This window comes from Garra rufa, chromosome 9 (genome assembly GCF_049309525.1).
Source record: "Garra rufa chromosome 9, GarRuf1.0, whole genome shotgun sequence".
NCBI lineage: Eukaryota > Metazoa > Chordata > Actinopteri > Cypriniformes > Cyprinidae > Garra > Garra rufa.
Genome location: NC_133369.1, coordinates 22,096,834 through 22,124,651, shown reverse-complemented (window position 1 = coordinate 22,124,651; position 27,818 = coordinate 22,096,834). Strand labels below are relative to the sequence as shown.

The 27,818-nt window shown below is 38.8% G+C and overlaps 2 protein-coding genes across 2 annotated transcripts in view; one reads left to right on the top strand and one right to left on the bottom strand.

The window, feature by feature from the left end:
* The first annotated feature begins 1,366 nt into the window (after positions 1-1,366).
* nes (nestin) lies at positions 1,367-9,891 on the top strand. The gene is made up of 4 exons (XM_073847062.1): positions 1,367-2,277; positions 2,594-2,718; positions 3,686-3,759; positions 5,249-9,891. Exons 1-4 carry the CDS (start codon positions 1,465-1,467, stop codon positions 9,409-9,411), a joined length of 5,175 nt encoding a protein of 1,724 aa, XP_073703163.1. The 5' UTR covers positions 1,367-1,464; the 3' UTR covers positions 9,412-9,891.
* Positions 9,892-16,229: 6,338 nt separating this feature from the next.
* The window catches only part of mef2d (myocyte enhancer factor 2d), an 80,176-nt gene continuing 68,587 nt past the window's right edge, over positions 16,230-27,818 (bottom strand). Inside the window, exons 9-12 of the mRNA XM_073847778.1 lie at positions 27,468-27,687; positions 24,637-24,705; positions 21,839-21,889; positions 16,230-20,151 (exon numbers count right to left, since the gene is read on the bottom strand). Of these exons, the coding sequence (XP_073703879.1) occupies positions 19,764-20,151; positions 21,839-21,889; positions 24,637-24,705; positions 27,468-27,687 (728 nt within the window). The 3' untranslated portion in view covers positions 16,230-19,763. The remainder of the gene's footprint in view (positions 20,152-21,838; positions 21,890-24,636; positions 24,706-27,467; positions 27,688-27,818) is intronic.

Genomic DNA, 27,818 nt, shown 5'->3' with positions numbered 1-27,818 from the left:
TCTGGTCTCATCCGTGTCCAGCTACTTTAGCTAAACAGCTTGTTTAGTCTAGTTTAGTCACAGTGTGTCTAACCATCAATGTTTTATCTTAAATATGAACACTGGTTTGTAGTGCAGTTTTAAAAAAGTTTTACCGTTTACTGTACTTTGTTATTCTTCTTCCTATAGCGGCCAATGAACAGTATGTCGCATTTACATTGACAGAAACATGCTCAGCACAACTTATGTGAATCTTTTGTTTAGAAACAGTGGTTCGGACCATGTATCAAACGTCACGTGATTTAAAAAAAACGAGGCTTCGAGGTTTCGAAATTTTAATGGTTTGCTTTCAATATTTTTGTAATGTTCAATCATTCTTCTTTAATAAAAAAAATAATTCAATGGTTTGCCATTGGGGGGCGATGCTCTCTGTAAACCCGTGAATTATGTGAGTGCATTGAGATAAGAACAGCGTCTATGGTTTTTTACCTGATTTAGGAGCTATGTCATTCATTTGTAGACCTTTTTACCGAGACATTGTGTAATTAAAAGGTTGAAAAGTAGTTAATAGTCTCTTACTGGTCTCTATATACAAGCTCTTCATAAAACAAATAAAACAAGCCCTGCAATCGAATATAAAAATATATTTTTAAAAACACATATTATACGGACACTTCATATTTAATGGTATTTGATCATTTTTATTGTACTTAATGCATTACACTTTCAATAACACATTTGCAATGGGTTTTTACAAGCTGTTTTGCGCATGTTTTAGCCTGAGTTTTTGTTGCATTTACAGACTTTTGACCAGTAGGCGTCATAGAGTGTGGTGTTTCCAGCGCTTCGAAACTGTGAATATTTTTGCAATGTTCAATTGATTCGAAGCTTTAAAAAGGTTCGTTTATCCCATCACTACCTGGTTGTCAGGACACTGTTTTGTCTGATGTGTCACCATCTTGCCACAAGAGGGGGCAGTAAAATAATGTGACAATGTAGAGACCATCAAGAATTATAGTGATTGTTTAGCCAAAAATGAATATTCTGTCAATATTTACCCGCATGTTGTTCCAAACAGACAATCTCAGTCATCAATCTTTTTTACTGTATAGAAAAAAAGATGCACTAGAAGTGAATGGTGACTGAGGATGTCAGTTCCTAACATTCTGCCTAATATCTCCTGCTGTGATCCACAGGAGAAAGAAAGGAAGAAAGTAGTACAGGTTTGGAAGTAATCCAGCAGTGGTAGAGTTAACTCTCCAAATTACATCACTGCATTCGGTCCATCCACCCCTCCTCCTCAACTCCTTCGCCCTCCCCCTTCTCATTGTCTATGAAAGGACGGTCTTTCACGCCCCTGTCCATTCAGCCGCTGGGCACTGGGACTGTGGTCCAGACCTCACCCTCGAGCCTGTCATTGCAACCACTTAACAGCTCTTCACAGCCTGTGCACAGTTCTAGTGAGACACTTCCCACATCTCTAAGATGGAGTTTCTGGGTGCCCGAATCCCCTTCACCCAGTTTCAGGAGGAAAAGTACCAGTTGCTAGAGCTGAACCAGCGTCTCGAGTCATACTTAGGCCGCGTGAAGCTTCTGGAGGAGGAAAACAAGCTACTACGAGAGGAAATCCACACTCTCAAGAGCAGCAGGGAAGCAACAGGCCAGCGTAAAGCTCAAGAGGATGCTCTCAGCCAGGCCAGGTGCATGTTGGAGGAGGCCTGGAGGAAGAAAGACCATGTGGAACTGGAAGTGGAAAACTTGATAGAGGATATAGAGGTGGTGAGTATTCAAAGACAGAAGGTGAAGAATGCACAGGCTGATGCACAGAGAAAACTCATGGAGAGTAAGAAGGAGCTGGAAGAGGAGCGTCGAGCTCAGATTTGGCTTAGGGAGAAGGTTGGCCAACTTGAGAAGGACCTCTTGCTACAGATGCAAGTCCACCAGGAGAACATGGAAACGATGCAGGCTTCTCTGAAACAAACAAAGCTAGTCTTGATGGCTCCACACCTCACTAAAACCACCATCATCCCAGACCTAGGACAAGAATACAGCCACAGAGCAGCTCAAGCCTGGCAGGAGGCAACCAACAACTATCAGAGACTGGCTGGACGTCTGGAGGAAAGTCTGAACGAGGCCAAAGCCAACATGGCAAAGATTCATCAGGAGAAGAAAGAAAACCAGCATCAAGTTCAGCATCTGGGAAAGGAGCTTGAGAGCACTAAGACTAAGAGGCAGATGTTGGAGAAAAATTTAGTGCAACAGAGAGAAGAACATAAACAGGAGCTTCACCATCTTCAGGTATTAATTTAATCTTATGGACTTTGTTGCATAGCCAATTAAATGCCTGAGAGTTTACTCACTCTCATATCGTTCCAAGCTGTATGACTTACTTTCTTCTGTCAAAATAAGATGTTTGGAATAATGTTTCATCTGTTTTTGTCCATACAATGGAAGTCAATGGAGACATACAGGTTTGGAACAGGATCTATTTATTTAAATGGGTTCCTTTTTTACATTTTATTTCTAAAATTGTATTTTTAATAATGCAATTTTCCACATTCTCTTCACTTTAATATATATTTTTGAAGAAAAAATATCTTATATCTTTGCACAGGCCCAAGTAGATGCTCTGGAGTTGGAGAAAGACAGCATGGGGCAGCAGATAGACAGCCTCATGGTTGACAGACAAAACCTGCTGCAGGTCAAGATGTCTCTTGGACTGGAGGTGGCCACATACAGGTACCTGTCCTCAAAATCATCAGCGTAATACAACCTCCCTTTATAATAATCTACTGAACCATCTGTACATGCAGTGAAATATGCATGTAGCTTCTGATGAATCTCTCCTTTTTGTCCCTAATGGGATTCCAGAGTGGAGAGCCTCTCCTGCACTGTGGGATTTGTAGTTTATGGAGGCCCAACTAATATGATCATGCATCAGTGGCTCTAAAAAGCATCTCAGGCACCCTGAGAGGGGTAACTTTAGATCAGTCAATCAGAATCAACCCTTTCCATTTCCCACCCGGCACTGACCCTGATCCATCTGCTTGGAGGAGGGGCGGTGAAACAGGGGGGTGAGCAATTCATTCAATAACATCTTTCAGATCTGACCGATTTATGTCTGCTGAGGGCAGACTGAAATTAATTTTCACCAAGCATTTTAGCTGTTGCTCTAAATCATGATGTTGCATTGCATTACATGCACAGGTACTTAAGAAGGATGGGGAAGGGTTTTAAATATGTGAAATTATTTGAAATGTGTACAGTGTACATCATTTTCTAATTACATTGTCAAGTATTTTTGAATATAGGAATACATTTGTATTTCATAAAAAAGGATCCACATTTATGTTTAAAAAAATTATTGTGTGATGTTTTATGTAAATTACAATGCATGCATTTGGTAGGATATCTGTTACACTAGCAATGTGTGTGTGTGTGTGTGTGTGTGTGTGTGTGTGTGTGTGTGTGTACATTTGTAAAGTCCAATCCTTCCAATTGTTCAATGCTGCCTGCAGGAGGTAAATAAATTGATGCCAGAGTCCTGCAGATGGGCTGACAATGACAAATCTGACATGCTATTTGCATAACAACAGAACTAAGCACAGGACTGCAGCTCAAGAATCTGACTCCATCTCATTTAACCCACCCCTCACATTAAAGTAAGTGCTGTGATGCTGACAGATGTTCTGTTGCTTCTTTCCAGAGCTTTGCTGGACAGCGAGGGCCTGAGAATTGACAGACCCACAACAAAAAAGACCAGCTCTGCCTTCTTTTTAGGTAACATTCTTTTAAAAAATTATTTTCATTTTCATTTTGTTATTTTTCTTTTGATTTCTTATAGTGATGGCTTTTTGGGCAAAGTTTTTAGTTTTGTTTTTTCAGAAAAAAAAATCTAGAAAATGTAGAACCTAGAAGTCTCACTCATAGGCTTACGTCCGCATTGAAGGAAAAGGTGGATAAATCTGAAAAATAATAATTACAAAGACTAGACTAGACTAGACTAGACTACAAAATTAAGCTCACACAGATTTTTCATCTAAACACAGGTCTTGTTTCCCTAAGTACTGCTGTGCTCTTGGTGGGTTTAATGATTAGTACTTTGTGACACTGTGTGCTTATTGCATGGTGAGGTATCTGTCGAAGCCTGTAAAACTAGCTTCCTGTGCTAGTCCCATAGGTCACTGTAGCAGATGGTGCCACTTTCCAGTAATGCAGGCCTGGAAAAGCATAATGAAGATCAATACATCTCCATTACGGCTCACTCACAGTTCACGACTAGTGTGTAGTATGATAACTCCCCCGGGGAGTCAGATCAGGGGTCTATGTCTGTCTGTTTCATACTATCTACATCTATCTCTTTAGCCGGGGGCTTTATCCATTCCAGTTGACCACAATAGTATCATAGTTATCAGGGCATGGGACATCAGCCACTGTTGTATTTCCACTGTAAATGAACTTCCTCACATTTTGAATGCATTATGAGCCGGTCCTTTTTTAAGTTGTATTAAAGGGCTAGTTCACCCAAAAATGAAAATTAGCCCATGATTTACTCACCCTCAAGGCATCCTAGGTGTATGTGACTTTCTTCTTTCAGTCGAATCCAGTCGGAGTTATATTAAAAATAGTTTTGGCTCTTCCAACCTTTATAATGGCAGTGGGTGGGTGTTTCTGTTCAACAGTTTAAAAGAAGTCCAATAAAGCACATCCATCCATAATAAAAAAGTGCCTTAGATAGCTCTAGGGGGTAAATAAAGGCCTCCTGTAGCGAATCGATGCGTTTTTGTGCGAAAAATATCCATATTTAAAACGTAATAATCACTTTTTTCTTGCTTGCGCTAACTGTCTTACATGCCAGACGTTTTGGGCGGATGACGTAGGGCGTATGCGTTGTTATGTATCTCACGAAAACCAACATTTGTTTTCAGGATCAAAGGAAGCAAAGTTTCCTTAATTTAGCAAAGGAAAACCAGTCTCCTCTTGGCTTATATTGAAATACTCCGACATTTTTCTTTACAAATCCTCATTTTGTACGTCTAATTCGTGAACGTTGTTTTATTTTGCTCTCTCTACTTACGCGATCGTCACTTCTCACCAACGCATGCACAACTCATACATCTGCCTGAAAAGGCTTATGTGTACGACAGTTAGCGCAAGCAAGAGAAAACTGATTATTATGTTTTAATTATGGATATTTTTCTCATCAAAGATTTTGAAATACGTCTGTTTGACAAAGCCTGTCTCACCGTCTTCTTGTTTCTTGTTACAGATGTGCTCTCAAAGCCCACTGGGACCCACCCAGCCTCACAGACCACTGCTGCTTCCTGCCATGTCAGCAATACTGTGTCTACAAGTCACAGATCAATCACATCCTCCCGCACTCTGCTGACCAGTGCGACTCCAGCATGGACTCCGACTCGAGGGACTCCTCAAAGAACACCAATCAGAGCCTCAGTGACAGAAAAGACAGAGGTTCATATCTCAGAGGAGACTGAGAAAGCTTCTGAGAAGTCTGTGGATTATTTGCAGCAAGAGAAAGTCCAAGTAAACATGGCCCTCACAACAACTCTCCCCAAAACAGCTGCAGAACCAGAACCACAGCTCAAGCCAGAAGATACTGAGATTCAAGAGGAGGGTGAACCAAAACAGTCTCCAGTGATTGAATCTAAAACTGATGAATCTGCATTGATAAGTGTGTCAGCTGAACAATTAAGTAACTTGTCCCAAACTCCAGAGTTAGAAAGCTGGACTGGTCCGTTCACAGATCCTGCAGAGGTTTCAGAAGAAGGGAAGGATGAGGACACTGAGGTTTCTGTTGAAATGGCTCGGATCTCACATGCACCTAAGGTTGCTTGGGAAGAAAATAAAACCGTTGCAGAGGATGAAAAAGATGACGCCTCTGAGATGGATGTAAGATCAGAGAACATCAGTGAAAGCCACATAGATGCATATGGAGATGCAGAGAATGATAATGATACAATAAAATCTAGCCATATCAGTGCGAACACCAGTATACTTGGTTCATCATTCCTCGAGCGAGGAACTTTAGATTTGGTTGGTGATTTTGGCTATCATGAAGATTTAATGAAGACAGATGAACTGGACAATGTGAGCAATATAAGTGAGGAGGTAACAGAGCAAATGAACAGTGAACCTGAGGCAGCAATTGATTCAATCAATGAGTGGGGCAGACAGGAAGAAATTGAACCAGAGAATGAGACAAAAGTGATGAGCCCTGATTCTGAGGTGGAAGAAGATGATGCAATGAACATTGACGCTGACACAAAGGATAAAGCAGAAGGTGTGACTGAAAGAGAAGAAGAGATAGAAGTTATTAAGAGTGACATTTCTGCTCAGGATGAAGGTGTAGGTTCTCCCAAGAGCAGTGGTCATCAGGAGAGTTTAGAGAACACCGTACCATCAACCAAACCCCATTCAGATGAAACAGTAAATGAAGATCCTTCACTTGAGGAATCTGAGGGAGAAGAAGTGAACCAAAGTGAAGATGATAACTCCCCAAACGTATCAGCCTCGTGGAGAACCGATCCTGATGAGTGTGACAGCTACAGTCAGGAGAACACGCTAGCAGACACTCGGCCCTTGATTCGTTATAAGAGCGATGAGGAAACAGACGGGAACGTGCAGGCCTTGCACCTTATCGGTGAGACCAGTGACAGTGAGGATGAGAAAGAAAGAATGGAAGCAGGCCACTGGAATGAGAGTGCCTCCAAACGCTTCAACACCATGGAGGATCTCACAGAAGAACCAGACATGGAAGTCACTGGAGAGCTGATGACGGAAACTGTTGTTTCTAAAAAAGAAGCACTAGATGATGATAAGGCATGCACAATGTTTCAAAGTGACTCTGAAGTCCATGAATGTTTGGACATGGTGGTGGAAGAAAGTGCAAGAATTGAGCTCAAGGGAAGCCTTGAAGATAGTGATGTTAAGACAGAGATGATGACGGAAGATGTTTCTAAAGAAGAAGCACTAGATGGTGATAGGTCATGCACAATGCTTCAAAGTGACTCTGAAGTCCATGAAAGTTTGGACTTGGTGGAGAAAGACAGTGCAAGAACTGAGCTCAAGGAAAGTCTGGAAGATAGTGGTGTTAAGACAGAGATGATGACAGATGTTGTTTCTAAAGAAGAAGCACTAGATGATGATAAGGCGTGCATGATGCTTCAAAGTGACTCTGAAGTCCATGAAAGTTTGGACATAGTCCAGAAAGACAGTGCAAGAATTGAGCTCAAGGGAAGCCTGGAAGAAGATAGTGATTTTATGACAGAGATGATGACAGATGATGTTTCTAAAGAAGAAGCACTAGATGGTGATAGGTCATGCACAATGCTTCAAAGTGACTCTGAAGTCCATGAAAGTTTGGACTTGGTGGAGAAAGAAAGTGCAAGAATTGAGCTCCAGGGAAACCTGGAAGAAGATAGTGATGATATGACAGAGATGATGACTGAAGATGTTGTTTCTAAACAAGAAGTACTAGATGGCGATAGGTCATGCACAATGCTTCAAAGTGACTCTGAAGTCCATGAAAGTTTGGACATAGTCCAGGAAGACAGTGCAAGAATTGAGCTCAAGGGAAGCCTGGAAGAAGATAGTGATTTTATGACAGAGATGATGACAGATGATGTTTCTAAAGAAGAAGCACTAGATGGTGATAGGTCATGCACAATGCTTCAAAGTGACTCTGAAGTCCATGAAAGTTTGGACTTGGTGGAGAAAGAAAGCGCAAGAATTGAGTTCCAGGGAAACCTGGAAGAAGATTGTGATGATATGACCGAGATGATGACGGAAGATGTTGTTTCTAAACAAGAAGTACTAGATGGCGATAGGGCTTGCACAATGCTTCAAAGTGACACTGAAGTCCATGAAAGTTTGGACTTGGTGGAGAAAGAAAGTGCAAGAATTGAGCTCCAGGGAAACCTGGAAGAAGATAGTGATGATATGACAGAGATGATGACTGAAGATGTTGTTTCTAAAGAAGCACTAGATGATGATAAGGCATCCATGATGCTTCAAAGTGACTCTGAAGTCCATGAATGTTTGGCCATGGTGGAGAAAGAAAGTGCAAGAATTGAGCTCAAGGAAAACTTAGAAGATAGTGATGTTAAGACAGAGATGATGACAGAAGATATTTCTAAAGAAGAAGCACTCGATGGTGATATGGCATGCACAATGCTTCAAAGTGACACTGAAGTCCATGAAAGTTTGGACTTGGTGGAGAAAGAAAATGCAAGAATTGAGCTTATGGGAAACCTGGAAGAAGTTAGTGATGTTATGACAGAGATGAGGAAAGATGAAGATCATGATGTCAAGGTTTATGAGCAAAATGAGCAACCACAACTAACTGAAAACCAGCACATGCACACTGAACAGCCTGAGTATGAAACAGTTTATTCATATGAAAGTCAAGAACATGTCAACATAGAGCATCCAATCTTATTCCCTGAAACATCTCATCAACTTAAAAGCTCCTTTGAAACTCCATCAACCATGTTCCAAGATGCAGCTACAATCAAAGAACCAGAAGATCTTCTGGACGTTTCCATGTACACCAACATGGACCTCACAGACAGTCAGCCAGACGATATGACATCAGACATTCCCAACTCAGACCAGGAAGAGGGCAATAGCTCAGAAGATGAGTCTCCAAATGCCAGCCAGTGCTTTCAGAGCACAAGCCTTTTAGCAGCGACTGCTCTTAATGAGCAGCCATTAACCTTTACTAATGGAGTCCCTAAGGCTGATTCTGTGTCTGACGTCAACAATGTGTCTGATGAAGTGCTCAGTAAGGAGAAGATCACAGAAGAACCTAAAGGTCGTCAGATTGATGACTGGGAGAATTCTAACATCTGGGGCAAAAGCATTAATGCTCCAGACACAGCTGAGATCACACAAGCATCAAGTATGGATGAAAATGCAAGCATTTCCCCAGTGAATGAGACAGAGAAATTAGAAATTCCAAATAAAATGCCAAGTTTAGCAGAAAACATCTTTGGAAAATTTGACGAACATCTTGAAAGGACAGTGGAGAGTTTTTCAGAAAAAGTAATGACTGCGATGGACTTCGAGAGCAACAATTCAGGAGAGGAGGAGGAATTTCAGTCAAAGGAAGAGAAAAGTGAGATTCATAGTTTTTTCACCACTAATATGAAGGACGATTTCTGGAGTGAGGGAAAAATGAAGATGGCAGCTACTTATGACCCTGCCAAGACTGAAGACCAGGCTATGGTCTTTGGAGCTGAGTGGAGAGATATGGAGGTAATGCCAACAGCAAATGGAAGTCATAAGGAAAAGATGGACATTCTCAAAGGCCAGGATGAGAGACATAAAGATGAACAGCCAACGCAAGGCAAGATGGTCCTATCTGAAGACTCTGCTGATGAGGGGGATTCCTGGTCCTCTGGTGATGAATAACAGCAATGTCCGAAGACGATTTAGACCATTTCTGACTAAACCAAAAAAAATTTTTAAAAGTAGCAATGTTATTTAAATAGATGGACAGATATATTACTGAGCCAAAATGAAAATTCATAGTGGAAAACAACTACAAAAAACATTCACAGAAATGAAACTAGACAAGATTGCTCAGCACAGTGTGTGTAATTGTACAATGTGATCTCTGTAATGTGAGTTAACAGCCTGGCATAATGTGCCAGCTGTCGTCTCGGGATATGAAGGCGCTGTACTCCACGACAGCCACGGGCAGAAAGGATTCTTAAAGATTTACTATGAAGCTTTACTTCATGCTTGTTGTTTCTGTACTAATTAGACCAGCTTTTCAATGACCTTCATGTGTCAGTGTTCAAAATAAAATACTTTTGTGTATTTGCTCTGATGTATGTTATACAAAATGAATTAACTTCAAATTTTTACAATTCTGAAAAAAAGGAAAAGATTAATAAAAAGCAAAATTGCAAATAATTTGAATTGGTGTTTTCTTTTATTATTATTATTTTTTTTAATTTTACAATTTTGATGAATAATTCCATGAACACACAACATTTTTCCTATTTTAGACATTCTATAAAAGTTTAACTTGTGTTCACTTATAATGTATTTGTATATAAAAACACATAATTTATAAATAATAAGCTGTTTTATGTACTGTTTTGACTCCCCTCATTAGAACACAGATCACACTTTGAGTTTCAATCTTTCTGAAAATCCTGCATCGAATTGAGCCTTGTTTCTAAACGAATCTGTGGTAAAATAAAGTTAACAAAGGACCAATTTCTTACTGATGCGGTCGGAAACCATTAAACTTAATGTTGGGATCAGACATGGCAATGCAAATACTATGTTTTTCCACTACGGGGCCATCTTTATCAGCTAGTTTCTGGTAGACCTGCATTTGCCTCTCTCATTATTTAATTTACATGTTCGAATCGGTGGGCGGGGCTAACAGGCAGCGACGCTGACTCGGTGGGCGGGGATAAACAGGCCGCAATGTAGAATCGGTGGCAAATGATAAAGTTATACTGACACGCTCTAAAACTTAATTAAAAAAGTATACACTCTTTCCTGTTTTTTTTTTCACAACTTGGCATTGTAAAGCATCTGGGGGGTGTTCCATAAAACAAATTTACCAAATAAGCCAGGCTTATTTCAGTTAGTCTGACTTATTATCACTTGATTTGGCTCAAAATAAGTTAGACTAACTGAAATAAGCCTGACTTATTTGGTAAACTTGTTTTATGGAACACCCCCCTGGTTTTCTTCGTAGTAATCTTTATTGTTTGGTTTCTACGTAGACCTGATTTTTACCTCTCTCCTTATTTACACTACAAGCGCGAATCGGTGGGCGGGGCTAAACAGGCAGTGATGTACATCGGTGGGTGGGGCTAACAGGCAGCAATGTAGAATCGGTGGCAAATGACCAAGTTCTTACTGACGTGGTCTAAAACTTAATTAAAAATAAAGTTTATCCACTCTCCTAATGCTGGGATCAGAAGAGGGGCAATGCAAAGACTGTTTTTCCATAATTTGGTACTGTACAACATCTTGTTTTCTTCGGAGCAATCTTTATCGTTTGCTTTCTACCTAAACCTGCGTTTGCCTACACTACACTATGTGCCATCTTTATCAGCTAGTTTCTGGTAGACCTGCATTTGTCTCTCTCGTTATTTAATCTCGGTGGGCGGGGCTAAACAGGCAGTGATGTAGAATCGGTGGGCGGGGCTAAACAGGCAGTGATGTAGAAGCGTTTAAGAAAGTTATGAAACATACAGGATGTTTTTATAGTACAATGATCTATTATATGTCAAAAGATCAAGGGAATTTTGATTCTCATTTTATGACTCGTTTAAAGATAGAATTAAAGTTTTAGGTTTTGAATATTAAAGTTCTACATTTTATTTCTCCAACCATTTCCGTTTCAGTGAATCAGAACTCCAGTTGAACAGGCTAAATTCTCTCATTGTGACAGCAAATCACACTGGGATTTGGAGCCGAGCGCTTGCAACCACACAATACTGGTCTGAGAGAAAGAGGCCTCACTAGAAGAAGGAAAGAATAAGGAACAATGAATAATAGATGACATCATCTCCTCATTTCCCTCTGTATGCACACTGGCCCGCTGGTGCCACTGATGGGGGGTATAATGGGATACAATGGTGGCTATATTGGATGAACACATCTGCACTTTAACAAATACTACTTTAACCAGAACACGTAATTATATAGAATCCGGTGGCAAGATGAAATAAAAAAAGTTACTAATCTTCAAAAGGTTAAACCTTCTATTCTTAGTGCAATCAAACAGCTAGTCAGATGACCCACAAATACAAGCAGGATTTACAGGGTCTTTTGAGGGCTAAAACAAAAGTGGGCCAGGGCAGCAGCTGGGTGGTCAGATGCCTCAACACCTGTTTCGTGTGGAAGAGGACGCCACACAATCACCCCTGATGCAACAGCGTGCAACTCCACGACCAGCTTATTGAAGTAAGAATCTGATCCTGTTGAAATGACAGAGGTTGGTATTTAAACCTGATCTCGATGGCATTCACAAGTGTCAGTGCAAGAGCTATTTGAGTGGAATGACTACAGAATCCCGAGACCACGGCTCTACAAATAGGCCTAAATCTCAATAAGCCTGAAATGTGTTCAGAGGCTGAGTGATATTCTGCTCTCTCTGCTTCCTTTACCATCTGCCGTTGTTATTGATTGCTATTGATTACCAACGTCAGATACTGAGTGACTGAGTGTTTTAAAGATTAGACAAGACCCAACATTCATCATCATTCTTTTAGCTTCTACATTTCGAATGCAAATGCGTGACAAATCATTACTAATACTTGTTCATGCTGTGCTGTTTCCTAAACCAAAAATGGTGTCCCTTCCTAGAGAATGATATCATTAATGAACTTAATGACAAAACAGGATGTAACGTGACAAGCGATATTAAGGAGTTACAGCTATAAAGTATTTTTATTGGGAAAAAAATAAATGTTTTTAATAAGTTGCCATTGTTAATACTGGAAGTAATTTTTGGTAAATAAACAATGTTCATTTAGAAATTTCACAAATAATTACAAGTAACACGTTGATTGAAACACGAAATGTTAAAGAGAAAAATTTTAAATAGTATTTTCTTGTAAAACATACTTATTTACAACGAGGGTTGCTAGGTTTCACAACAAAACCCGCCCAACAGCTGTTTAAAACTAGCCCAAAACTCGCGTTTCGATAGGAGTTCCCCAATAAAAACTGCATTCCGTGGGGGAAAATACACTTTTTTTATTCTCCCGTGTAAAATTGGCATTTTAGAGGCTATTGGGGTCGCTTCAAACAACCCGCGAAACAGTGTTAAAGTATCCCAAATCCGCGAAAAACCAGGCAATTTGGCAAAGTTTACACTAGGGTTGCACGGTATACCGGTACTACGGTAGTATCACGATACTAAAGCTTAAAAATACCCGCGGTGCCGTTGCATTTTTGAAACGGTAGTATCGTATATGCACGGCAGGAACACTGTTTAAAACGTTAATTTGAACATGCACGCCAGCATACCAAAATGTCTTTCTGCTGTGCTTTGTGTAGTAGCCTACAGGCTGTCTCTAAGCTTCATATGGTATCCAGTGTTTCCCGACGCTTCAGTTCAGTTTGAAATGAGAAGGTGCACGCGCACGTCATTGTTCACGCTGCAGTTTATCAGAAGAGAGGGTCCAGACCGTCTGATGTTATTAAAAAAAAAATAGCAGTTCAAGAATCACTTATTCAACATATTTATAGTTTTTTCGTATTTTCATTCCTTTGCCCACTTTTAGAACAGGTGAAATAATTCGTTTCTGGAAGGACCGTTGATCACGAATGCAATTCCATTCATTAACATACTAGCTGCTTTCCACTTGGTTCTTATTAATCATTATATATATTTTATATATTATAAATTAATGTTTTAATATATAAGCTGCTTACTTTCAAGATATGCGAGCAAAAATGCTCCTGACAGTTCAGCAAGATGTTTTTGTTTCGTTTCTGTGTTCGAATCCATATCTGCGTTGGTTTGGGCGAATCACTGATTCACTAAGCCATTCATAAAAACAGTCATTTGATTCACTCCTGAATGATTCAGCTGTTTTGAAAGAATCGTTTGAACGACTCAGTGATTCAATCACAAACACTGCTGCCACCTGCTGACGGGTTTAAGTTTCTCATCATATTACATTCTTTCCCATAATATTTCTATATTCAGAGTTTTGTATTTAAAACATTAATCTGTAATCTATTATTTATGCAATTATAAATAAAGTCTAAATGTATAAATACCACATCTAAATGTCACTTCATGCAGCTTCTGCGCATTGCTAAGATGAGTTATGTTGACATGATTTCATGGAAAACAATAGCCAGTCATTCATTCACATTAATGAAGTATTCAGAGAAAAAAATGTTGTCTGTTTTCATTTACATCTTTTTATTTATGAAACTTTGATTCATTTTGTAGAATAGAGTTTTAAATGAACAAAATACTGCATGGTATCGCGATACTACTTGGTATCGTGATACTTCAGCTGGTATAGTATCGTAAGTCATTTTTATGGTATCGTGACAACCCTAGTTTACACCTGTTCACTTAACTGTTACTGTGAGTTTAATATTTTCTTATCCATTTAATAACAATGTACTATAAGGGTAAATCAACGGCCCTTTAAACACAATTTAAATAATAATAACCAAAAATATTATTATTATTATTATTTATTATTATTTAAATTTTAAAAAAGTATAGCAAAAAAAAAAAAAGCTGTTAGCAATTTTTATATTAAAAGTTAGAAAACATACACTACTTGTAATTTATCCCACTTCCTGAGGGCAACGAACACCAGCTGATATTATAGACAAAGATATTGATCGCACATCTGAAGAATGATTAGGATATTTTACAATGATATCTCATTGCATTGAGAGATTATATTGATTTGCCAAGCTGTGCTGTACGCATCCAAATTTGTCACTTTTGATGACTAATTCTAGTGGGGTCTGTTTAAGCAATGTGCATTTGTTGGCTTGTTTCATACTCTCAGTCCTCAGACAAACAGTCTGCTGGAAAGCTGAATCAATCTTAGCACAACTGTTAGAAAACAATTCAATTGAACTATTTTTGAGCACAATTACTCTGTCAATCAATATAAATTGACATTTACATTGTTAGGGATGACGGGGGTTTTCCGTGGGATGAAATGGTTCGTGTGTCTGAGTGCATTAGGAAAAATAGGTTGGCTTTGTCATCCAATAAGTGGGGACCTGTTACAAACAGAAGCTCAATGGTTGCACCAGACGCCACAACTGACAAACTCAGCTGACGCTGTGCTCAGATGAACAGAATGTAATTGAGGAATGGTCTGAATTCAATGCCCACCACCAAAAGACACATGCACAAGACACAAGGTCATTTCATTGTGCCTGAATCACCGTGATCTGGTAATGAACTATTCGGGGTTTTTATCTCCAACAACAACCCCAGTGTCTCTATAAGGGGAAACACATACTTGGATAATTAGATCACACACAAAGTTTTATCTCATATAGTCATCTGTCGATCTAAATTTGTGTTAAAATAAACCAGGAGACCTGGATTTCCTCTGAACAAGCATGGATGTATATTATAAAACTAGGTAGGCCTATACTATAAAACTGATTCAGTGAGGGGAAAATAATTACAAATGTAGCATTTTAGTAGCAGTGTTGCTGTGAAGTATAGTGAAAGTCTGACATCTAGTGGTCATATATGAAATCGCAACAGCGTAGTTTAAATGAGAAGACACTATTACAAATTTATGTTACAAAAAATATATATATAAAAAATAAATTCTTGCTTGCATTCATCAAAGTTTACATACACTTAATTCTTAATACTGTGTTGTTACCTGAATGATCCACAGCTGTATTTTTTTTTTGTTTAGTGATGGTTGTTCATGAGCCCCTTTTTGTCCTCAAGTTAAACTGGCCGCTGTTCTTCAGAAAAATCCTTCAGGTCCTACAAATTCTTAGGTTTTTCGGACTTTTTGAGGGACTCATATGCAACTATTACAGAAGGTTCAAACACTCACTGATGTTTCAGAAGTAAATACGAAGCATTAAGATCCAGGGGTGAAAACTTTTGAATTTGAAGATCAGGGTAAATTTAACTTATCTTGACTTCTGGAAACATGTAAGTAGCTTCTGAAGAGCAGTGCTTAATAAAAAAAAATATGATATTAAGGCAAAATAAGAAAAATGTACACATTTTCATTCTGTTCAAAAGTTTTCACCCCGGCTCTTAATGCATCGCTTTTCCGTCTGGAGCATCAGTGAGCATTTGAACCTTCTGTAATAGTTGCATATGAGTCCTCAGTGTGAAAAGATGGCTCTCAAAAAGGAAAGGGTTCAAACACACAAATATGCTTAAAAACCAAAGAATTTGTGGGACCTGAAGGAATTTTCTGAAGAAGGGACTCTATCAACAACAACAACAACAACAAAAAACAGCCGTGAATAATTCAGGTAACAACACAGTATTAAGAATCAAGTGTATGTAAAAGTTTGTATAGGTCATAATCATTTTTATTAATTCAACTATTATTTTCTATTATTTTATTTTATTGCAAACGTCTTTAATGTGAAATATCTTAGGTCAGTACTAAATAACATGCATTTTGTATGATCCCTCTTACTTTGGTAAAATAACATTTGGCAGATTCTGCAAGATTGTATGTAAATGAGTGAACAGACAACACAGAAAACAGACAGAGAAACTTGTAAAAGACAGACTCACACTTCTGTGTAGGTCAACTTGTCTATTTAATATATAAAATACAATAAAACATACGCAAAAGGGAAGGGTCATAAAGGACAATGGATACTTTGGTACAATAACAAACACTCTTTTGTAAAAGCAGTATAGAATTTGTAATAACATATCAGTGCATACTTTGTTTATGAAAATATACACAAATTGTATATCATTCTCCGAAAACAACAGAATTTTTTTTTGTATTTTTTTGTCTTTTTTTTTATTTTTTACAACAAAACTCAAAGCAGACTAGCCGAACACAATATATTAGCTATAATTTTTCTTTTTTAAACTTTTTTCTTCAATTTCTATTCTAGTTTTGTGTTGTATATTCTTATCGAAATTACATTTCAGTTTATTTATAATATGACTCATTCTTTGCTTGTCTGACGCCCATGCATTGTGTCTGATCAGAATAAATTAAACGTGTGGATGTCCCACCTTAACTATGTGTAGATACTATTGTACAATTGACTAAAAATTGCAGCATTGAACTGGTCATTCTATCGACCCTGTTTTATCGCTTCCCTCAATTAGCAATAAGTACTAATATTACTACAACGGTTTTGTTTTACTTAATAAATCGTGCAATATTAGTAACACCCCTTTGAAGAAAACAAAACGAAAAAAAAAAAGAAACAACAAAAAAATAAAACGAAAATATATTTATATAATATTCATATATAATAAAATAAATCAAATTAAAATAGGATGCCTAACCTACACAAAAAAAAAAAAAAAAAAAATGCAGAAAATAAAAACCGTCTCTCTAAATTATTACCATCAGTGATGATAACCATAATGGTAATGATAATCATCATAACAATTATAATAAAAACAGACAATAAAACTGTCACCAGCACAAATTAACACGAGAAAAAGTATGTGAGAATCTCTAGACATCATACAAAGGGAATACGGGGGCCAAAGTGAACTATTCACCGGACGATTGTCTTTTCTTTGATTACTCAGATTCCTAATTTTATCACGATGTCCTTGCCAGAGCTTTTCAAACGTCGTCTTAGCCTTAAAATCAACCCAGCCAGCGCGTCACCGGCCGTCATCTTATAAACGTACATAGAAATCACTGCATTTGTTCAAAGCTCAGGACACAACAGTCTTAAAGTCAACGGGTGCGCTGCAGAGGCCTCGCTCTGCCATGATGCAGTTCTAGAAAACGTCCGCCCAGTAGCTCTAGAACCTCAGTCGATGGGACACGAACGCAGGTCTGTGATGAGTCCGAACAAACGCTTACTCTCCCGGTACTGCATCCGTCGTGTGAATGTGTGTGTGTGTACGTGTGTGGTTTAACAAAAGGTGGGTCACCTGTTGAGGTGAAATGAAATGGCTTCTGTCGTCCTCTGTGAGTGAAGGAGTGGGGAAAAAAGGAGAGAAGGAAAAGATACAAGAGGATGAAGGGAGAGGTAGAGAAGCCGATGACGTACAGGTGAGTCTCACCTTGAATATAAATACACTAACAATTAAAACTCTCTTTTTTAGAGGGGAATATGCCATATTTGAACCCCATTTTCCTTCAGCACTATTTAACGCTGTTGTTATTTTTCAGAATCGTCTCGGAAACGTCCTTCATCTTTGTCACTTAGAATACACTAATGCACAGAAAACGATTTGTGTACATATTTGTCACATCTGCAACACGTGTGAAGCCTAATCTAGATTTCAGTACAACATTCTTTTTTTCTGTTGTCTTTTTCTTTTCTTTTTTACAAAACGTGACATAGTTCTATTACTGTTCACGGTTAAACATGTGCAAGTGCGATAAGCCATGTTCTCACACACAAAAAAACGAAACGTCCTTCCCTGAATGCTTTTTAACATCTTATAGGTGAAGCTGTATACCATCTAGAATCGCTCTAGAAAAGTCCTATTGTAAAAATGACGTATAATTATCGTGTAAATGACAATGCGAGGAAGCATTCCTCAAGTGTGTGACTGAAGGTGTGCGAGCGGACGAGGGGGAAAGATTTTAAAGTGCGCGCCATCAGGATAAAAACGACAGAAAAGAGTCACGCTTGAAAACAGTCAAATCCTCCTTCATCTGCCTCTCCACCTTGCTAACTTACAACACGGTACAGTTTATTTACAGGTAGAGGTTGACAGAGACGGTTCCACTGAGATTACAGCGCTGTTTCAGAAAGACCCAGCAGAATATATGTGAACGTACATCGCTATGTACAATCTCAACGCTTCTCACACACACAAACACACACACACAGCGCTACACGACCTCCATCTCTTTAGTAGCTAAAAACGAGCTAGCCGAGATGCGAACTCTTTCTCTATACACCTGTTCTGAAACACTGAGAAATTCTGTATATACATGATCTCACATGTCTAAAAACTCGACATCCTGAGTTTGACAACAACTCAAGACTTTTTTTTTGACCGCGTTTACTTTAACCTGGAATCTTACAAACGATAATTAAGCATACTCGTCCCAAAGTTAACTAATTAATCTTTGAATTACGCAGCCGGACGAAAACAATAAATATAGCATAATGTGGCAGACCGCTGCTCACAGGCTGATACAGCACGTCTGTGTGTTTCCTGCACGCCTGGATCTCATTAACACAGATAGATCTACATTTCCATCAACGACACCACATTTACGGTCCACGCGTAGGCAGAAAATCGAGGACGCGGAGCGGCGTTTGTGCTTCGAGCTCCGCCGGTAGACACGCGCATACGAGTGTGCAAGCGAGGGGACTGGTGCGAGATTACAGATGGAAACATGATCGAGTGAAGTTTTTTGGCTGAATTGTGTTTAGCGATCGAATGAATGAGCACCGAGCTGACACACACACACACACACACGCACGCACACTAGAAAAACAAAGATAAAGATCCTACTTTAAAGTCGTTACAAAAGGAACGGGGGCGATTCTAAAGGCAGCTGCTCAAGCAAAAAGAAAGAGAGAAAGTCAGAAGATAAATGGCAAATTCAACCATTCATACAAAAACAAAACAAAAGAAAAATCAATACAAAAAAACAGATTGACAGGCTTGTCTATGCAACATAACAAGCTGTTTCGACAGAGCAGTGCCGCTGAACTCTGATCGGATCGACGGTAAGGCCTGTAAAAGTTGATCTGAGATCCAGACGGCCTCTCTGAGCAAGGGCGGGGATATCAGAGACGTAACCGAAAGCCCTTTCGCCCGGTACATCTCTTCAGTCTCGTATCTGTGAACACGTTTACACCTGGATTGGCAACTGTGTGTGTGAGGATCTAGTGCGTGATCATATATGCATATTTTATATAAATATATATACACACACACCAGTAAATATGAGTGTGTTTGAGAGTGAGAGACAGGAAGAGAGAAAGAGAGAGACAGAGAGACAGGCGCATGCATGTGTCTAAGTGCGGACTGAGATTGGCTGCTGAAAGCAGGTGCCACTAGGGGTGTGTTTGTGTCGGTGTGTGTGTACGTGCGGGTGAGAGAGCAGCTCTCTCGCACTCTCCTTCAGCGTTTATGTGACCCAGGTGTCCAGTCTCATGCGTTTCACATTGGCTGACTCCTGCTGCTCTGCTTGGGCCGGCGGCTCTCCGGCAGCTCGGAGGAGACCCAGGCTGGCGGAGCTGAAGTCGGGAGGGCGCGGCTGCCCTCCGTCGTCTCGGTCGCTTCCTTCGTAAGAGCTGCCGTTACTGCTGATGCTGTCGACTGGAGAGCGGCCGGTGGGCTCCAAACGCAGCGTCGGATATTGGGTCACGGTTAGGCCTGATATGCCACCCACCGCCCCGGCGGTGGAACTAGGGGTGCTGCGATCCCGATTAGGAGACACTGGCTCGGATTTGATGCTGATGTTGGGGTTAGTGTTAACCGTCAGAGTAGCTCCATGAGGGATCGTTCCCACGGGCCTATGGTGGAATGAGAAAGAAGAATAATTAACATCTTAATAAGATGATGCATTATGATAACATTTGTGTGGACAAACACCAACATTACCCACAGCTTCACCATGTTTTGCACTACCTCTGAACAGCCAGATTTCAGTATACAAAAAATAATAGTACAACAAAGCAGGTATAAAATGCACAGAAGCCAGACAAATTATTTGTGTCGCTTAACTCCTGTTAGCCATGCAGTCACAACTTGGTCAGCCTCCTTTCACACAACACAACATGCCACATATCCTTAACTGCAGTGAGTGATTGTTTATGTGTTTGTGTAATTAGACAGCAACCTAAAGCATTTGGATTTGGTGTATTATTTATGGTGGGGTTAGACAAAACTATTACAGTGGTTTTCTGGGAGGGAAAAAGGAAGCAAAGGGAAGGAGAAAATGGAGAAGAGAAGAGAAGAGAAGAGAAGAGAAGAGAAGAGAAGAGAAGAGAAGAGAAGAGAAGAAAAGATAAGAAGAGAAAAAAGAAAGAAGATAGAGGAAAGAAAAAAAATGACAGAAAAATGGAAAGGAACTGGACAGAAAAAAAGATAGAGGAAAGGAAAAGATGAAAAAAGAAAAGAAAAAAAGAAGATAAAGGAAAGGAATTGAACAAAAATAAGGCAATAAAGAAAGAAGGGAAAGAAAGAAAGAAAGGAAATGAAAAAAGGAAACAGCAGAAAAAAGAAAAAAGCTGAAAAAAAGAGCTGAAGAGGAATGAAAGGTAAAGGAAAAAAGTGAACAGAAAAAAGAAAAGAGAAAGAAAGGGAAAGAAAAAGGAAATGACAGAAAAAAATGAAAGGAACTGAACAGGAAAAAAAGAAAAGGAAAGAAAAAAGGAAAGAAAAGGAAAAAGGAAATGGCAGAAAAAAGAAAAGAAAGAACAAGGAAATGACAGAAAGAAAGAAAGAAAGACATGGAAGGAAAAAGGAAACAGAAAAAAGGAAAGAAACTCAACAGAAAAGAGAAAGAAAAAAGAAAGAGAAAGAAAGAAAGGGAAAGGGAATAAAAGGGAAATGGCAGAAAAAAAGAACTGAACAGAAAAAAGAAAAGAAAAAGGAAATGACAGAAAAAAGAAAGAAAGAAAGATAAGAGTAAGAGGGAATTGAAGATGAAAAAAGAACAAAGTAAATTAAAGAAAAGAAGAGAAAAAGGGAAAACAGGAAAAATGAAAGGAACTTTTAAAAGAAACAAGGAAAAATACGGATAAGGAACAAAAATAAAAGAAAAAGGGAAAGGATATGACAGAGAAAAGAGCAAAGGACAGAAAAGACAAATGAAAAGCAAAACAAAAGAAAATGAAACAGGAAGAAAAGAAAAAAAAGAAAAAGTAAGTGAACTAAAGGAAAGAGAGAGAGGACAGTGAGAGGGTGAGTGGGTAGTGAAACACGGAGAGAGTTTGGTCTTGTGGGCCTGTACAGGTTGATTGATGATGGTGCAGGTGCTGTTTCAGTATGTTCTAATGCAAAACAGAAAGAAAGGCCAACTCAGCAAATCACTGACAAAGACAAAGCCCAGCTTCCTACAGCCAAGCAGCCAGAGACTGATAGAGAGAGAAAACCAAAGAGAGTGCGGGAGAGTTAGCGCCATTAGCGCAGAGAAAACAGCCACAAGACAGACAACAAACAGAGACAGACGGAGAGAGGAAAAGCCAGATACAGTACCAGCTGATCCCTTCCTCCCTGCCCAAGAGTAAGCTGCCCTGAGAGGTCACACTGCAGAGAAAGAGACAAGCGAAACCCACTCTAGCATCTACAATAATCATCGTCATTTGACAAACACACATCTACACATCTACAACAGTTGAGAGACAGACAGATGTCTACGCACAGCAACACAGTCGCTCAGCAGGAGAAAGAAACCCGACTGAATGCTTGCTTCCAAAAACAGTAATACATATCCCACCCTCATGCACTACGGAAAGAGTGAGTCTTCACCCCAGTCTGGTCAGGAAAGGCCTGGTCGCCGAGGTCACGGCGCTCAGAGAAGCAAGGCGCAAGGGAAAATTATTTGATGACATGAGAACAGAAGACAGGGTGGCGGAGCGGCGGGGAGCTCTCATGGCTCCATTAGCATTTATATTAGAGGGAATAGGGAGCCAGGGCCACAGTGGGACGTAATGACAGGTTCCTCAGGCATAACGAGAGAGAAATTCATTTGGAATTCACTGTGTATTTGCAGAGAACGCTGAAGCAGCTGCTGCCAGGAGAGTGGGAAGTTCTGATCAAGTGTTGTAAGGTTACTGCATTACTGATCAATGAAGTGTCCGTCTCAGCCCTGCTAAAACCAATACCTACAGCATATTTGTATTAATATTTTTTTCCTTTGAACTGAGGGTGGAGAGGTCACAAAATATGGGATGATATTAAAACTACTCCTACGCCCCCTTGAGGTCAGTGACAGAAATTACTGTGTAATTCACCCAAAAAAAAGCAGGTTTGACTTATAGAGGGAAAAGGCAGCACACAAAATATTTCCATTGCAACATTATATAATATATGGAAATAACTAGGGACAGAAAAGCTATATTGACCCTTCGCTAGGCTCTTGACCTCTTGCATAGATAAGCTGTACAAACAATTCATAAGTAATAAATGCACAGTGAAATAAACATGTAAATTAACAATAAGCTATGTTTTCGTGTTCATTTGGGAATATAAACAAATAGCACCTATATGCTTTCTGGATATCATGTATCACTACTAAATGTGCCCTGTAAATGTTTTACTATATTATTGAATAATTTCTTTACTATGGAAGCCTATGGAAAAATTTTAACTTGCAATTATGATAAAAGACCTCGGAATTGCCAGATATAAACTCACAATTCTAACTTTTTTCTCAGAATTGAGATATTAACCCACTGCTGCAAGTTCTAAAGTCAGAATTGCAAGATATTAACTCACAATTGTGACAAATTGTGTCTCATAACTGACTTTTTTTTCTTAGTTTATATTTTGTAATTCTGACTTTATAACACACAATTGCAAGTTAATAAGTCAGAATGGTGAGATATAAAATCTAAGATAAATTCTAAGAAAATATCAGTCTTTTTTCCCCCCTCATAATTGGATTTTGTAACTTGCAAATTCAAGTTTGTATCTCACAATTTGAAAAAAAAAAGTCAGAATTGAAAGAAAAATTATAATTATAATTATAATTGTGATATATAAACTCACAATTGCGAGAAAAGTCAGAATTGCGAGATACAAACTTGCATTTGCAAGAAAAAAAGTCAGAATTGTCAGATATAAACTCGCAATTGTGAGAAAAATGTCAGAATTGTAAGATATAAACTTGCAATTGCAAGTAAAAAAAGTCAGAACAGCAAGACACAAACTCGCATTTGCGAGAAAAAAGTCAGAATTGTGAGATACAAACTCGCACTTGTGAGAAAAAAAGTCAGAATTGTAAAATATAAACTCACATTTGCGAAAATTTTTTTTCACAATTCTTTCACAAAAAACATAACCTTAGTCTTCTACTTCAAAATTTCACATTTAATCTATCTGTTACTTGCTATGTAAAATTTACTAGCTATCTCCGGGTGAAACTTGTTTGTAAACCTATTTTTGGTTGTTGTTTTTGTAGTAACATAAAATGCAGCAATTCCTATTGTAGGACTGACAATGTATTCAAGGCAGGGCTTAGCAAAAGGTCAACTCTTTATGAAAATGTCACTAGTAAAACCATAAAACAAATATATACTACATTCATGTTATTCTGCAGACACTTTATTTCCAAAGTGACTGCAAATAATGTGCACATAGCATATTAAATGGCAGCTACTAGTACTGGCATGTGAAAAAAGCAGTCTCAAGCATTAATATGTGAAATATTTCACTAAAATAAAACACTGTCGATCAAATGATCATCATACAGTAGTTGCAGACAAAGTTTTTAAGCCTTGACCTGCTGCTGTGCCGAACAGCCTGGTTTATATAATATGTGGTGCTTGAGGTGATTCAAAGCAGGATATGCTGGCGTGATGAACGTGTGGCCATTCAGCAGGTTACAAACGGACGGACGAATGAACCCCAGAGAGTCCTGACCCACTTGGGAGGACATGATGGAGATGTCTGTCCTACTTTCGAATATTAATCTCTACCTGCACAGTTATCAGGACACTAAGTGCTACATTTATTAGAAAAGCATTGCTTGTTTAATCGAGCACAGAAAACAATGAACAAGAAATATATGAAGAGACACATATAAAATGCTACATTTGGATTTAACGAAGAGAGACTCTGATGATGAGATGGTCATCTGCGAGACGACGAAAGCGCGAACATTCTTCAGCACGGTCCGAGACGGTAACCATGACAACTAGGCCACGGCAGGTGACAGACAGGACAGCGGCGCGTAATAGGCTGACACACTGCACCCACAGAATATGACTGGCTAACACAGAGAGCCCACGGTTTGACTGGCTGACATAGAGGGCCCACAGGGCCCCATTCACCTGAGATTAGCAGCCAGACCAGAGATGCAGTGAGCCATCTCTCCGTTCTGTTTGTCTGAGCCCCACATGCTGTAAACAAATGAGAAAGAGCACACAAACACACACATACACACGGCAGGTTAGACCTGCGCCAGAAATCAGCAAATCTGTACTCAGCATTAAGAGTAGTGCCCCCTCCCTCTACACGAACAGCTACGCTAATGAGAGCGTAGCACAGCACTAACCCCGCTGTTAGCAGGCATTAAAGCCAGACTACAACACCTCCATGTTCGCCCCCCATGGGGAGGAGGAAAAGAGGAAGAAAAAGAGGGAAAATGTCTGTGTGGGAGACAGAAAGACAGTTATTTAGGTCAATCTCTGAGGGAGAATACGCAGGCTTTAGGTTGTGCGCTACCGATGATCATTAGCCTCTGCCGTCATTACTTCTTGTTCATCTGATCGCTAATATGAGAGCATGACCTCTGCTATACCACTGAATATGACTGGAAAAAACAAAAGAGCCAAATCACACCAAAGTAGATGTATGTGTCGTGCTAATAAAGTAGCATACAGTTGCCCTTGACCTGAGCCCCAGGCTATTATGTGATGCATAAAGAGAAAATTGGTAGCGCAGGCTTTCAGCTGTTCTGCCCTGTACATTAAATTCACATCCTGAACATGAAACATCATATTCAGGGCGTCTAGATGCCCCTGTAACACAGTTTTGAGTCACAGAGTAGCAATGTTCTCTCCATAGCTGATGAAGCAGAGACTCAAAATGAAACTAGAATAAAGTGTTACAGTTATGCGTGGTGGGAATAAAATTGCAGATTAACAACATAATGTCGAAAAATTTTGTGTAGGAAGTAGGAGTGTAAAGATACACGTATTCGTATTTAACTGTTCGGTATGAGGCTTTCGGTTCGGTACGCATTACAAACCGAATGATTTGTTGGACTAATTGTATTACATTAAAAAAGTTACAGGGCTTACAGTGTGCTCAACAAGGTAGCCCAAACGACATAACAGGTAATGTGATGTCTCACCCATCCCCAAAGAAAAAAACACTTCTCCAGGAGGGTTGTGACGGTGAGGCAGTTTCTTAGAGTTTTCCTTTTATTCGCTTTAAAGTAGCTTGCAAATGCCTGTGCGCATTAGCGTCAATTTGGCGTCAATTGATTAAATCGACAATAACAAAACAGTCATATCCAACCGAATCGTTACACCCCTACTAGGAAGGACACTAGTTAGTGCTAATGTACCTTGCAAAAAAATAATGTTAGCTTAATGTTAAACGGTAACACTTTACAATAAGGTGCAATTAGTTAATGGACTAGGTATCATGAACTGACAATGAACAAATTTTTACAGCATTTATTATCTTGGTTGATCATTTAAATTAATTTAAACCTGCTGAAAAGTTGACAGCATTAGTATACTGTGCGTAAAATAAACAATATACGTTAAATTAAATAATAAATGCTGTAAACAAAGTAAGATTTTGGAAGTTTTTAAAACAACTGTTTTCTATTTAATATATATTTTAAGGCTAATTCTATGCTTTTGTTATAAATGTTGAAAACAGTGCTGTTTAATAATGGTGTGGAAACGTTTCAGGACTTTTTGATGAACAAAAAGTTCAAAATAACAGCATTTATATTTTTGGTAAAATTATAAATGTCTTTACTGTGACATTTTATCAGTTTAAAGGGGTAGTTTACCCAAAAATAAAAATTCTGTCATTAATTACTCACCCTCATTACGTTCAAGAAAAGAAATAGTTAAATAAAGTCATTATTTTTGTTGTATTTATGCAAAAAAAAGCTTTTTAACATTACGGTTGAACCACTGATGTCACATGAACTATTTTAACGATGTCCTTACTACCTTTCTGGGCCTTGAATGTCTCAGTTGCATTGCTTGTCTATGCAGGGTCAGAAAGCTCTCTGATTTTATCAAAAATATCTTTATATATGATGAACACAGGTCTTATGGGTTTGGAACAATAATTTTGTTTGGGTTTGGAGTAATTAATGACAGAATTTTCATTTTTGGGTGCACTATTCCTTTAATACATTGTTGTTGAATAATAATATGTGACCCTGGACCACAAAACCAGTCATAAGGGTCAATTTTTTAAAATGAAGATTTATACATCATCTAAAAAGCTGAACAAATAAGATTTCCATTGATGTATCTTAGGATAGGACAATATTTGAAAACTACAACTATTAAAAGTTTGGAACAAAAAAAAAAATCTAATTTGGAGAAAATCGCCGTTAAAGCTGTCTAAATGAATTTCGTAACAATGCATATTACTAATTAAAAATGAAGTTTTGATATATTCACAGTAGAAAATTTACAAAATATCTTCATGGAACATGAACTTTACTTAATATCCTAATGACTTTTGGCATAAAAGTTTTTTTTCTAATTTCGACCCATACAATGTACTTTTGGCTATCGCTGCAAACACACCCGTGCTACTTAAGACTGGTTTTGTGGTCCAGGGTCACATATTTAAAATATATACAAATCTTATTTACTCCAAACTTCTGAACTGTATTTTAATTTTTAATTCATGTTACCTGCATTTAATCTATTAAAATATATAACCTTATTGTAAAGAATTACCCGCTAAACTTTACAGTATCTACCTAGATGTAGCTAAAGGTACACTCAGACTGAGGCGTATATCACCGAAACAGTCATTTCTACACTGTAGACAGGAAGTAGATGTGGTGCATGTGGGCTCACACTATGGACATGTGGTTAGTGAATAGAAGAACCAGGTGCATGTGTGAGTAGGTGCGAGCAACAGACAGAAAGTTTGTAAAAGGCATAAGACGTACACAAGATTACTGAGGGAGGCCAGAGTTAGCTGCTGTGTTTGTTGCTGCTGTTGTTGCTGCTGCTGAGGCTGTTGCTGGGATACGGATGGCTGCTGCTGTTGTTGCTGGGATACAGATGGCTGCTGCTGCTGTTGCCAAGTGGTCATGTTGCTTGGCAACAGTGCACCCGACGGCGTAAAGGCCTGGAGGGCTGTGAGATCTGCACTTGTTAGCTGGTACTCTGCATGAAAACAAAGACGAACATTTAATGCATATTTACTTAAGAGTTTACAAAAACACACTTTTCTATATAAAGCATCGGATTCCTATAGTTATGATAATATAACATCTACTCCAGTGATATATCTATCT